This window comes from Lycorma delicatula, chromosome 5, assembly GCF_047948215.1.
Source record: "Lycorma delicatula isolate Av1 chromosome 5, ASM4794821v1, whole genome shotgun sequence".
Classification (NCBI taxonomy): domain Eukaryota; kingdom Metazoa; phylum Arthropoda; class Insecta; order Hemiptera; family Fulgoridae; genus Lycorma; species Lycorma delicatula.
Window position 1 is genome coordinate 127,493,117 of NC_134459.1, and position 13,155 is coordinate 127,506,271.

Consider the following 13,155-nt stretch of genomic DNA (forward strand, 5'->3'; position numbering starts at 1 on the left):
ACAGATGATACATTTTTAGACAATGTAACTTTTAGTGATGAGTCAACATTTCCACATCAATAGCAAGGTGAACATCTATCTATAACTGCTAAATATGGGGTAGAGAAAACTTTCATGAAACTCTGAAGCACATTTATGATAGCCCTAAGGCCGATGTTTTTTGTGCCCTACGTTATTGGATCACCTGCCGGTTATTGGTGAACCGTAGATATCAAAAAAGAAAGAGGCGTGTCATAGGGTGAGAAGACGTGTGATGAGGGCGCATCTACCAGTCCTCAGGAACATTTATAAGGCCGAATATTGCAATTACAAGAAGGACCTAAACAGAAATATTTGAGATGTGAAGAAAATGTCCTGGAGGCAACTGATTGCAGAAACAGAAACTGACCCATGGAGAAGGCCATTTACTCTACTGGTAAGGAAAGCCCTAAGGCCCAGAGTTCTGGACACGCAGGATGTTTGGGAGGTCCGAAAAATAATGAAAGAACTCTTCCTGGTGGTGAGGAATCAATGACTGAAAAAGGAGGCAACAAGGGCAACCTGCCTTTCTTCATCCAAGAACTTCTGGAGGCAACATCATGCAACCTTCTGGCTAAGGCACCGAGCCTGAAGTGGTTGCCAAATTTGGTTGTCAAAGTGGCGGTTTGGGCACAGCCAAAGGCCTTCCTGGAGGTGCATAACACGTGCCTTCAGGAAGGCATCTTTTCCGAGAAATGAAAGTGCCAGCGGCTGGTACTTCTGCCAAAACTGGGAAGGGATCCGGTGCTCTCTTCCTCTTACTGGCTGCTGGCTATGATAGATGTAATGATCAAGATGCTGGAGTGCATACTCCAGCATAGAATAACCACAGCAGTGGTGGAGAGGGGTGGGCTCTCTGTGAGCTGTTACAGCTTTTGCAGGGCAAGATTCGCCCTCAACGCCATGCCTGCTGTGCTCGAGGTGGCCGGGAGAAACATAAGAGGCAGTCGGCAAAGTATTTTCACTCTCGTTACCCTAGATATGAGAAATGCATTTAACTGTATTTCTCATGTACCCATAAAGCAGCACTGGAAGATCACAGGGTACCCATGCACTTATGGCGCATCATCCTATCTTACATTGCAGCATGCAGGATCGTGTCAGGGTGCAGGGTGGGATTGGTTGAACGGAGCCTGCACAGGGGTGTGCCCCAGGGGTTGGTCCCTAGACCGAGCCTTTGGAACCTGACGTATGATGGGGTATTCCGAGTCACCCTTCCGCAGGGAGTGACCATGGTAGGATATGCGGATGACCTCGCCCTGGTGGTCAGGGCTACCACCCGGCGAGACGCCACTGAGAAAATAAGTGAAGCATATGTGGCAATAAATATATGGATGATGGGGTGGGGTTGTCACTCGCTCCAGCCAAGACTGAGGTGGTTGCTATCTCCAGAGCAAGAGGAGATCGAAACTAAAACAAATGCTGGAAAATAGAAGGATTGATTTACAGCCAGCAATAAAACATTTAAGAATATGGATTGGTTCCAGAATGAAATTTGGCATTCAAACAAATTTTTATATGCTTTTAAATTTGAAGTCCTTTTTGAATCACTGGTATCACACACTCAGCATTTTCAATGTCAGTGATAACAGAATCACCACACACTTGAAAAACAAATTGAAGTATACAGAATTGTAATCAATAATTGTAAAACAGAGCATTATTTTTTTCAAAAATAAGAGTTTTGCTTAATATGGGCTACATAGCAACACTGACAACATATAAACGAACAATGTGAAATCTCCATATTTAGTGACTACAGCTGCCACAAGATGAGGATTATGATAATTATAACATGTGTTTCATCTAATATGAGCTGTCCTAGCCAGACCAAATTAGCAGTTAAAGTGATATCATGCATTTTATCTATAGAGTGATATGCTTTGTCTATTTTCCAAATTTTATCTGAAATTTTTATAAATACAAATGAAAATATTGTGCCTGATAATTGCATAAAATCTAAAAGGAAGAATGACAAAAGAATGATGAATGAACATCCTAAACGAATGAGAAGTAGTAGGGAAGCCAATATAAACTCTGAAAAGAAAGTTGTGGTGGTATAAAATGCCACCAAATAAAAATGTAAGTCTTCTTTCTAATTTTGTTGTCATAACATAAAGGAGTTAAGTAAAAAAATTTAACAATACTGTCTCTTCGAAATTAAATTGTATCTGGCAAATATTTTATAGAATTCAACACAAAAAACTGTTTTAAGTGGCAAAACATTTTCAGTGTTTTTAAGTCATTTAACAGTAATTTTTCCATATCAGGTAATCTAAAAATGTGCAAATGGTTGTCAAGCATTGCTGCAGAATCAAACATTGGCCCTCTTCACTGGTTTTTACAAACTGGTCCATAACAGAAACAAAATAGCTTTTTTATACAATTGATTTGATACATGAAGTAAAAAAGTGGCATAGCAATGTTAAACTTGTAAACAGAAGAAAACAATCATCTATTTATTTTATATTCTGGAAGGTAAAGGAATCATAAAAGCTTGCAAATAATTTTTTTTAATATTATTGGCTTTTAAAGAGACGGAAAAGAATAACAGAAAGAGTTTAACAAAATACAAAAAAAAAAAATATAACAATCAAATACAGAAAATATTTTGAGACAGACAATGCCAAAGGTTTCTTATTTCTTGTCATTCTTATCTAAGTTGTGAGCACGATTTTTGCCAAAATTGAGAAGAAAAAATATTTAGCTACCATTATGGGAAAAGAAGACTTTTATTGACTTCAAGTTTGCTGCAGATTCAACAATACTTAATATAAATTTTTAAGTTAACAGCTGTACAGTGGATTAAGGTTTCAAAACATTTTTCCTTCTATGAGCATGACTAGAAACTTGCTGCATAAAACAGAAGATTGGAAGGCAAAGTTTTCAAGAAAATGTGTAAATAATGAAAATAATTGAACATCTTTAATTACACACCAATAAAGATATTTAGTGATGTGTGGTTGACAGCATTATGTTCTGCATAACCTTCTCTGTAACCTCATGTTCTTGGATTGTTGATAACTTGTTTAGATTTCATGTTATTGTTATTTGAGTGCAATGTGTTAGTAGCGATTTTTGTGTGAATTGGGAAAACTTTCACAGAAATGTTTCAACTTTTGAAACAAACTTATGGAGATGATGCTCTGGGTTGTACAGAATGTTACAAAAGGTTTTGTAACCCTTGACCAGGAAGGTTTTCGACTTCAACTGATGACATTCATGTTCAGAAAATCAACAATCTAGTGTGTCCAAATCACTGATTGACTGTCAGAGAACTAGCAGAAGAGGTTAGCATCTCAATTGGATCATGCCCCATGACATTCTGACTGAAAAATTGAACATGCATGGAGTTGCTGCAGAGTTTGTTCCTCGTTTGATGACCAAACATCAGAAAGAATGTTGAGTGGATATTTGTTGGCAACTTCTTGAACAAGCCAATGACGATGAAACATTCATGCAGAGGATCATAACAGGAGACGAAAGCTGGGTTTACAGCTATGACATTGAGACAAAAGTTCAATAATCACAATGGATTGGTAAAGGATATCCCCAAGAAAGCACATCAGTCTTGATCTAATGTCCAAGTGAAGCTCTTTGGTTTTTCGATTTTAATGGAATTGTGCATTTTGAATTCTTGCCTCAAAGTGAAAAAAAGAACCACACATACTATCAAGGCATTTTACAATGGTTGCATGATAAAATCTGCCAAAACAGATCACAGAGTTGTGGCGAGACAAAACATGGTTCCTTCAATGTGACAATGCCCCCCGCACACTCAACTTTGTGAATTTGTCAGTTTTGTGCCAAAAATCAAATAACTGTCCTCCCTCAGCCAGACCTGGCTCCTTGCAATTTTTCTTATTTCTGAAATTAAAATCAATGATGAAAGGACACCATTTTGATGACATTACTATTGATGACATTAAAGAAGATTTGTCACAGACCTTAAAGGCCATTTCAAATAAAGCTATCCAGGACTGCTTTGCAAAGTGGAAACACTGTTGGTAAACTATGTGAACAGGGGAGGGGAGAACTTTGAAGGAATCAAGGACCAATAATCTGTAAAATTAATAATAAAGATTAAAAAAAAAAGTTTGATTATTTTCTGAACAGACCTTGTATACAATTCATTTGTCACATAACTGAAGAAAAGAAAAATTATACCAAGTTGATGCCGTTTTTAAATTATGAAAATAAAAGATTTTTATCTAACTGTTTGGTATTCAACAACAACAAGCATCTTATTTTATTTTTCTTTCATTTTCAGTGTTAATTTCATCATTTCAATAAATTGTTAGTATTATGCCTGTTTCTAAAATTAACATTTTTTTTTATGTCATAATAATGAATTTTGTATGCTTGGTGAAAAATGAATTTGACTTTGGCTTCCTAAATATTTTGAAGTCTTTTTTATGGATATGGAAAAATGTGTTGGTTTATAATTTAGATTAAATTACTTTGAAAATTTAACTATGCTACTTAAACTGTTTTTATGTCTACTCTACAATTACAAATTTAAATCACTTAAGATACATTTTAAATTCACTACCATGAGAAAAAACTAACATTCTGGGCTTGTCTCCAATTATTCTTAATAATAAATATATATTTCAATGGATGAGACAAACTGATACTCAGCTAAATATAAAAACAATTATGTTGGTTATAAAATTTCAAATAATGATTAGAATTGATTTTAATACTTGAAAACTAACTAGTCTTTTAAATATTACATTTACAATAGCTACTTTGATATTATTCAGTCAATTCTTATCAGTAATGACCTCTTCCCTCACCCTAATTATGTCCTCATTTTTGATAAATAATATAAAAATTTACATTTTAGAATGGAACACACAAGTTAAACCAGATATCACCAAAAAAAAATTACGAAAAGGACGCTCTGTAAGTATATATTATAATGAGATAGCTTACATTTGAAAATGGCATAGTAAGCTAAACAGTAGTGAAGTGTGTACAGATATAATTTTAAATGCTTAAAATTGATAGAATATCCAATTTTAAAATGCTTTCCATTTATCTGAAAATGAAAATATGACAAGGGAAAGATTTACACTAAAAATTTAAGTAAGTTACCATCATATCACTAATATAACTTAATTAAAAAAAAAAAAGAATCTACATAATATAACCACTTATTGTTTAATAGAAAAAAATTGATACATTATTTAACATCATAATAGAAAAATATTAAAAAACCATGAGCATTTTATATTAAATATATATCTATATATATTCAGGGATATTAAAGCAATTTCATTGTATGATTATTACATATTCTACTAAAAAGATAGACATTTGCAAGATAATCCAATAAGAACAACAAATTAAAACAATTATTAAAAAAATTTAGTTAACATATTTAAAAAAAAAATCAGAAACTACTATTAAAACTGTTTAAACAGACCTGGCTGCTTCTTGAATAAGATGCATTAGACGAGTACTTTGCAGACCATAAGCATTATTAACAAGATGAGGAATGTTATACCGACTACAAAGAACCGCTATTTGTTCAAGTGAATCTGCAGCTCTTGGAGCAAAACAACTTGTTGTTGATAGGACACAGACAATATTATCTGAACCAAGTGTCGCCATCTGTGTCTCTAAAGCTGCCACATCTGTACGAAGTTCTTCTCCTTGTACAACAGTTTCAATTACTATAGGTTGTAAACCTAGTAGAAACATAATTATGAATTAAGTCACTAATCTACAATTTTTTGTAATGCACATTAATGACATACATTAAGGAATTCATAAGCCACCAAAACAGTTAAAAAACTGATTTAAATATAGTAAACAAACCTTTAGGATGTAATAAAGTGGAAAACCTAACAAGAAACTTGAATTATGCCCAACAATCACAGAATATACAAAAATAGTAATAAAACCTGTATAAAATATAAACATATAATGTTAACTGCTTCTTAACCAAACATAATTGATTTAAATCCCTACTAATAAAAAAAATTAGGTCAGAAAATAATCAAAATGGTCATACAATAGCGTTAATGCAATAACTCAATCAAATTGGAAGGAAAAAACAAAAAAATAAAAATTAATACTGTAAATATATAACAAAATTAAGAAATATATAAAAATAGGGCTAAATAGACTCAGATCATGACCCCAGTATTTTTTAAATATAATTGATAAAGGGAAGCAAGCTGTAAGAAGTTATTAGTTTAATTATATGAATTATATGAACAAGCCTTAAATATAATCAAACAAGTCATCACAAAAATAAATTTATTAACATCAATCATCAAATCAAAACACTTATTTTTTCTCTCTTCATATTTTTACTCTGTAAAAAAATTAACTTAGTTATCAAGATTAATATACTAAATTAGAATAGTTTTATGGATTTTTTGAATGTTCTTAACAACAACAAACATAGCTACCATTGGAAGTGATTAGAGATTACATTATAAATCATAAATATCCAGTTTATAATAATTTTATTTATTTGTAAAATTTACTGAGCTCAACAGTGCTAAATATAATAAGAAAACAGCACAGTAATCTATCTAGATTTAATCTTTTAAAGCCTAAATACATTCCAGATCAAAAATATATTGCAAGGAAGTTGCAACTACTGATTTTTTAATATATATGGTCCATTTTTTTACTTAATTGTTGAAAAATTAATACTTATTATTTCTAAAACCTTTTTAAAAACTAAAAGTTCTGAAGAACATCATTAGATGTCATCATACAAACCTTTTATCTTGTTATTTTTAGTCTTGACTGAACATATCATTATCAATATATCTAACTATAGGTTTTTTAATGATGGTACAAACTAACCTCCATTATATGAACATATGCTTCAATTTGCATCATAGTAAAATGGATTTTTATTTGTGAAAATGGGTAATGAAACTTTAAAAGAAATGACATTGTGTTTATATTAAATAAATTTAATGATGGTGTTAAGTACTAATTCAATTGTTTTGGCAAAAGTAAAAATGATAACAACTTGATTTACAATTTGGATAATACTTGTGAATGCATTAAAAGTTACTTATCACACAACAGTAAGAAATCAATGTGCTATAAACACTTATTTGGAAACCAGAAAATAAAATGAACTTCAACATAAGAAATGTCCATCATACTTAGAAATATCTGCTACAAAACTCTCCTTTTAATATATAATTTATTTTTTACAGTTCAATATTTTGAAATTTGAATGAATCACTGCTAAAACATCCCCATAAAACATGTATCTCACTATTTTTTGTATTTTTACATTACAACTCTTTATCTTAAAGCTATTGTATATGAATACTGATAATGATGTTCACTCTATCAAGTATTTTAGTTATGTACTCTACTATCAGATTTGTATATAATTTATAAGTGTTAGGAAAAAATCATCCAAATGCAACAACAAATTTTTAAAGCATATTAAAGTAATTAAGAAAAAACAACACCTGCGAAAAGAAAAATATTAAAATGACAAAGGTGGTCAACTGAATTAGAAAATAAATTTCAAATCCAAACCTGCAGTAATTATACATTTGAAACATGATTTTTGATCAATGCGAGACCATAAAACGAATTTGGCTCCAGGTCTATCTTGCTTCATGGTTAACATACATAAAACTAAACTCATTCCAGTAGCCATTGGAATCATAAAACATCCTGCAGAATTATTCACTCCTGCAACACATTAATTTAAAGTTATACTACAATTTTTTTTCAATCACAAATTCTATAATAATTACAAATTTTATAAATATTCTCAATCATAATTACAAAAATTCAATTGATATGGGTGTTATTAAGCTTTATACAAAGCACTACAGCTTTTATTGTAATTTTGCAATTTACGAGCAGAACATAACAAATTCAATAAAATAATATCAATAAACAGTTGTGATAATGACAATATTAACATTCTTATCAACATAAAATATTTGTAATCACAAATAAACTACAAGGTACTAGTTAACTGTTAATTTAACATATATAACAAATAACAAAATTTTCAAAATAACAATCAACTATATTTTTTAGTCAACTTTATTTTTTACCAACGCAAACTATAATTTTTTATGAATGTTAATTAGTTTATATCCATGGACTTTTCAGGTCCTTTTTTGAAAAATACAGTCAATTTATAGCTTAATTTATTCAGTGAGAATTATATACATACCCATAAATCGGATTGTATCCAAGAGTAGGGCATTAGCCAATTTTATCAGCAAACTGGAGCCAGCTGCTTTGGGCTGAACTTCACCTATGTCTCCTGATCGCCCAATACCATGTCCCATTCTGTAATGTCTTCTTGCAACCAAAGCTGGAAGAATAAACATTATTACTGAGAAATATAATTTAAAAAAAAATCAACACAAGGTTAATAAAACTGAATTAAAACAAAAGGTAAATATTTTTAAAGAACCAAAACTAATTTTTTCACTCACTATTGTATTTTTTTTAATGTTTAGTATTTTACTTCTTGATCACAAATACAAAAATTTACTGTTTGCATTATAAACATTATATAATTACTATACAATAAAATTTTATATCGGTAACTGAGGTAGTAAAAACACACCCCTCCATAATTCTCATAATTTAATTAAAAAATTAAGTTTTTTAATTTTAATTTTTTGGGAAAGATCTAAATAGAGATCAGAGATCTTTTGGAAAATACTAAACAAAAAAAATTTAAAAACAGCAAATAAAAATATTAATTTTAGGATGAATTGATTACGAATAGAAATAGAAATTAAGTTTACCCAGCAGGCAACTTAATTAATTGATTATGCAATCACTATAGAAAACAGAGTCCTTGGACAGTTCCACAGGTTCACTACCACTAAGCTGTGATAAATAAATGACTAGAAGAAAAATTTTAAAAGATCACCTTGCTTCTAATTTTGAACTTCGACAGTTGCCTCACCTTCTAGAGACAGATGTATTGGAGAATATAGGACTGGTAATTAATATAAGGCATTGCCTCACAACTGATGGAAAATGTGGGTACTTCACTGTAATGTTTGAATTTACTACTTATAACTTTCATTTGTAATACAAATACAAATGTAATACATTCATTACATCTAGTGAATGACTTTTAGTTTATGCCAAATTACAGATATGGCAAAGCTCATGGTACTAAAAGCCTTAGCTCGGTCTATCAGACATTTTATACAGGTTAAATGATATGACAGACCTAGTTCTTATCTTGATCCTCAACTTTAGGCAAAAATGTAGCTCTTAAATTTTTTCATTAGTGGAGTCAAACTTCATTGGTGATCTTTAAACAAATTCCCAATCGTAACACACATGAGTTACATGTTTCCTTGCTATATATATTCTCCATTTAACACCACACAAGCTCTAAATACTAGGGAAAAAAAATAAATAAAGCTACACTAGATACATACACAATGAAGATCTGAGTAATACTGATGTGCTTATGAAGTATCATTGAACTACTAAACACTATTACTGTCGTCTGTATTTTTCTCCCTAATTTTAAGTCCCTAATTTAAATAAAAAAATTGTTTTTTAAAATTTATTTTCATAGGCAGATTAGTTAGTGAATGGCTTAAACAAGCATCGAGTGTTTTAAAATATCCATTTGCACATGCAAATGGATATTTTAAAACACCAAGCAACTCACTCCTATATAAAATACAAGCTAAAATAATAAAAATAAATCACATTAATGTAAAAAAGTACTTCAAAATTTAAAATTTTGGTACAGTTATGACAAAAACGAAAATAGACAGAATACACTCAACAAATGCAAACCCCTGGAAATAAAAGAATATTTTAACTGTGGTAGTTAAAATATTCAGGATACATGTTCATAAAAGCACTTCATGACAATGAAAAGGTGGGAAATTAAGAGTAATAACCTAGATATTCTAGAAACAAAATTTTTTTTAATGTATTTCATTATACTTAAACATTTAAAATATTTTACCATAAAACAATGGTGTAATTTTGTATCAGTGATGTTCCCAATTCCAAAAGAAATGCAAGGAATTACATATGCTAATATTATAGTTAGTTATTATATTACAGTAAGTGATATTACTGAAGATATTCTCAAGAGCAACTTAAGCAAAGTTTAAAAAATACAAAGTAAATTTGCTTTGGTCCATCAAAAAGATGTTTGGTTTTGAATAACATTCACAACTGAATGTCACAGACAATACTGCATATATGACTTTGTTAATTTCAAATTAATAAAAGCAGGTGTTGCTTAAGCTACCTGAAGCAAATCTAGCTTCCCGTTCTCCAATCCCACAATTTCCAGGGAAATTGTTGCTGTCCATCTGTGCCAAATCTGCCAAAAACAGTTCAATAGTTGCATCATCCCAACCTTCTTCTGGCCACTTACGCTAAAAAATAACAGCAAATAAGTTTTCATGAATAATAGAATAAAAAGTTTAATATGTCATCTGCTAACAATAAATTCTCAGCCAATGATTTTCAAGCACTGTAGCAGAAAGAATTCAATTTTATAAAAAGCAATATTTTTCTGAATAATATTTTGCTACACATATTATTCTATTACCGCTAAACAGTAATGTTCAAGTTCATTTTATTTTGCTTTCCAAAAATTATCATAAAATCCCTTTTACTGGATGTGACATACATTACTGTTCTGATCAATTAGTTATGCATTGTATTTTCATAAAAAAAAGAAAAGTTGCCTATGATATAGCTTGTTAGATATGTGATCATTAAAAGTTTGTAAAACTGTTATTTTATATGAGAATAACATTTTTAACTTCTTTAATGATATATCCTCAGGAGAGGTTAGACATTTTTTTAATCCAGGCATCAATTGCTACAGTCATCAGACTAAAATTATATAATAATTTGGCTCTATATGTTGAACTGATAATTTAATAAAGTGATGCAGAAGACACTTTACAAAATTAAAATTGACATAAAGCAACTTAAAGATTAGAAAAAAAATCATACATTTAAAAAAAAAAAATTATTTTATTCACTATTAATTCAACTTAACATGACCTTGCCATTAAAAATGTTTTACTTAAATGAATAAAGGGTAATTGGGCCTGAATCCACCACAAGGTAATTTTAATTTTCATATATGAATAAGCACTATTTATTATTAAATCCCAAAAAATTTATAAAATGTAATGAATTTAAATATTTTCCGCTAATTTTTTAACATCAAAATTTTAACATCATAGAAAAGTGATTCTTTTTTATGCAAGCAAAAAAACATGGAAATGTTATCGCTGCCTTGATATATGCAAATAAATAATCAGAATCTTACAAGTAAAACCTAAAATGAAAACAAAAATATTATACGTAATACTTAAATATTAACAAGAACATTGCAACATTATAAACTATTAATACAAACAAGAAACAGAAACATAAAATTACGTAACAAAAAACATAACAGTGTAAGTGAAGGCATAAAGGGTCAACACTTGTATAAACTATATAAACGAAAACAACGCAATTAAAGCTAGCAAAAAAAAAAAAATTAAAAAGCAACTACAAGTTCATTACTCAGTACTTCCTTCTTAGTTGTCACAAAGAGTCAATTTGGATAGTCTGTAAAATATATACAATGTTGTAAAGGATATCTTTAACATACTCTGGATAAAAACAGGTAGCTTGAATTTAATCATAAGGCCATACACAAACAATGAGGATGAGGTTGATTGTGAGGTGACAATTACATGTTTCAGATATGAGGGTGTCACTAGATTCATCAAGTAACCATGAGTGACTTTTACATGCCAATTTGTAAATGATAAATCATGATTTCCTCTCTGATTAGTCTGACTGGAAGAATTCATAGGCAGTACAGTATCCTTGATGCAGCAGAGCTTGTTATCGACAGTAGCAGTCCTCATTCTGTAGTTGCTTGAAAAAATGGCTGAAGTCTGAAGCTGAGACATGATTTGTAAAAATCAGCTGAATGCAGGCTTCTCTAGCCATGGCAGACAAATCTCTAATGTTGGTGACATGCACTGACAGACAGGAAAAATTGAGGGCAAGTTTAAGTCAAAACAGATGGCAAAGCCTAATAACCACTGGGACTGTACATACATTTTCTTCTTTTATTCTGGCATCAATGATAATCTTTGTTAATAGTGAAAATAGCCGTTTGAGAACAGAATGTCATAATTTTGATGTACTAACTGATCTTAGATTTGGGCTACATAGGATGTTAATAACTACTACTTCCTATAAAAAAGCATGGCTCCCCACAATCAACTAACAAGCTTGGTTACTAGGGTTATTGATTAAGGTAATTTTAAAAAAAAATTGCTTTATCAATAACCCTAGTAAATAGGTAATAAAATTTACTTCATAAAACATAACAATTTTATTTGTATAGAAGGGAATATCTAAAGTAAATCATAAATAGGGTAATTACCTGCTCAATTAATACTCTAATTAAATTTTCTCTTGATTTTTTTGAAGATGCAGCTTGCTGTAAGTATGTAGCTGGTATTAATCTTTCAGCCAATGTGAAACTTTGGCTGTTCATAGCTGTACAGATCTATTAAATTAATATACAGTTTATTTTTTGTACCCGCTAATTTTTCATCTGAAACATTCAAAAGAGGAATTAAAGCACAAGCCAAATAACATTAAAAAAATGAATTATGAGTTACACCAAGGGAAAGGGGGCAATGCATTAGAAATTAAACAGAATTTAGCAGATTTAATTTGTTCTTTTGAATGTAAGATCCTGTAGGATTCCAAAAAAAAATCTTCTAATATAACTGCCATTTACTGATATATTTTATTAAATTCTTCAATTAATTTCTATCATCAGTGTAATGTGTTGATTAAACACAAAACAATAAACCAAGAGCTGGGCACGATTTTTCCACCAATCGTGTAAATGGACAAATTATATTGGAAATATGAGAGATACCAAGAATATCTCAAATCCCAATGGGCAGACACAACTGGGAATCAAGGTCCCCTGAGCATAAGTAAAGTTACAAAAAATTGTTTTTTTCCATATATCTTGAGAAATATGTGTTGGATAAAATAAGGTTATAACAAATTTTGTTTGTCTTTCCAAGCTTTACAATGTTTTCCTTTAACACTTTCTTTAGAAATAAATAGTTTCTGCAAAAAAAA

At 30.4% G+C, this 13,155-nt stretch overlaps 1 protein-coding gene across 2 annotated transcripts in view; it reads right to left on the minus strand.

Moving 5' to 3' along the window:
• SecS (Sec synthetase) overlaps window positions 1-13,155 on the minus strand; it is a 36,807-nt gene that overhangs the window by 20,420 nt on the left and 3,232 nt on the right. For both annotated transcript variants that reach the window (XM_075365362.1, XM_075365361.1), the window contains exons 2-6: window positions 12,437-12,610; window positions 10,277-10,406; window positions 8,204-8,347; window positions 7,549-7,707; window positions 5,450-5,714 (exon numbers count right to left, since the gene is read on the minus strand). In XM_075365362.1, coding sequence (XP_075221477.1) covers window positions 5,450-5,714; window positions 7,549-7,707; window positions 8,204-8,347; window positions 10,277-10,406; window positions 12,437-12,550 — 812 coding nt within the window. In that variant the 5' untranslated portion in view covers window positions 12,551-12,610. The remainder of the gene's footprint in view (window positions 1-5,449; window positions 5,715-7,548; window positions 7,708-8,203; window positions 8,348-10,276; window positions 10,407-12,436; window positions 12,611-13,155) is intronic.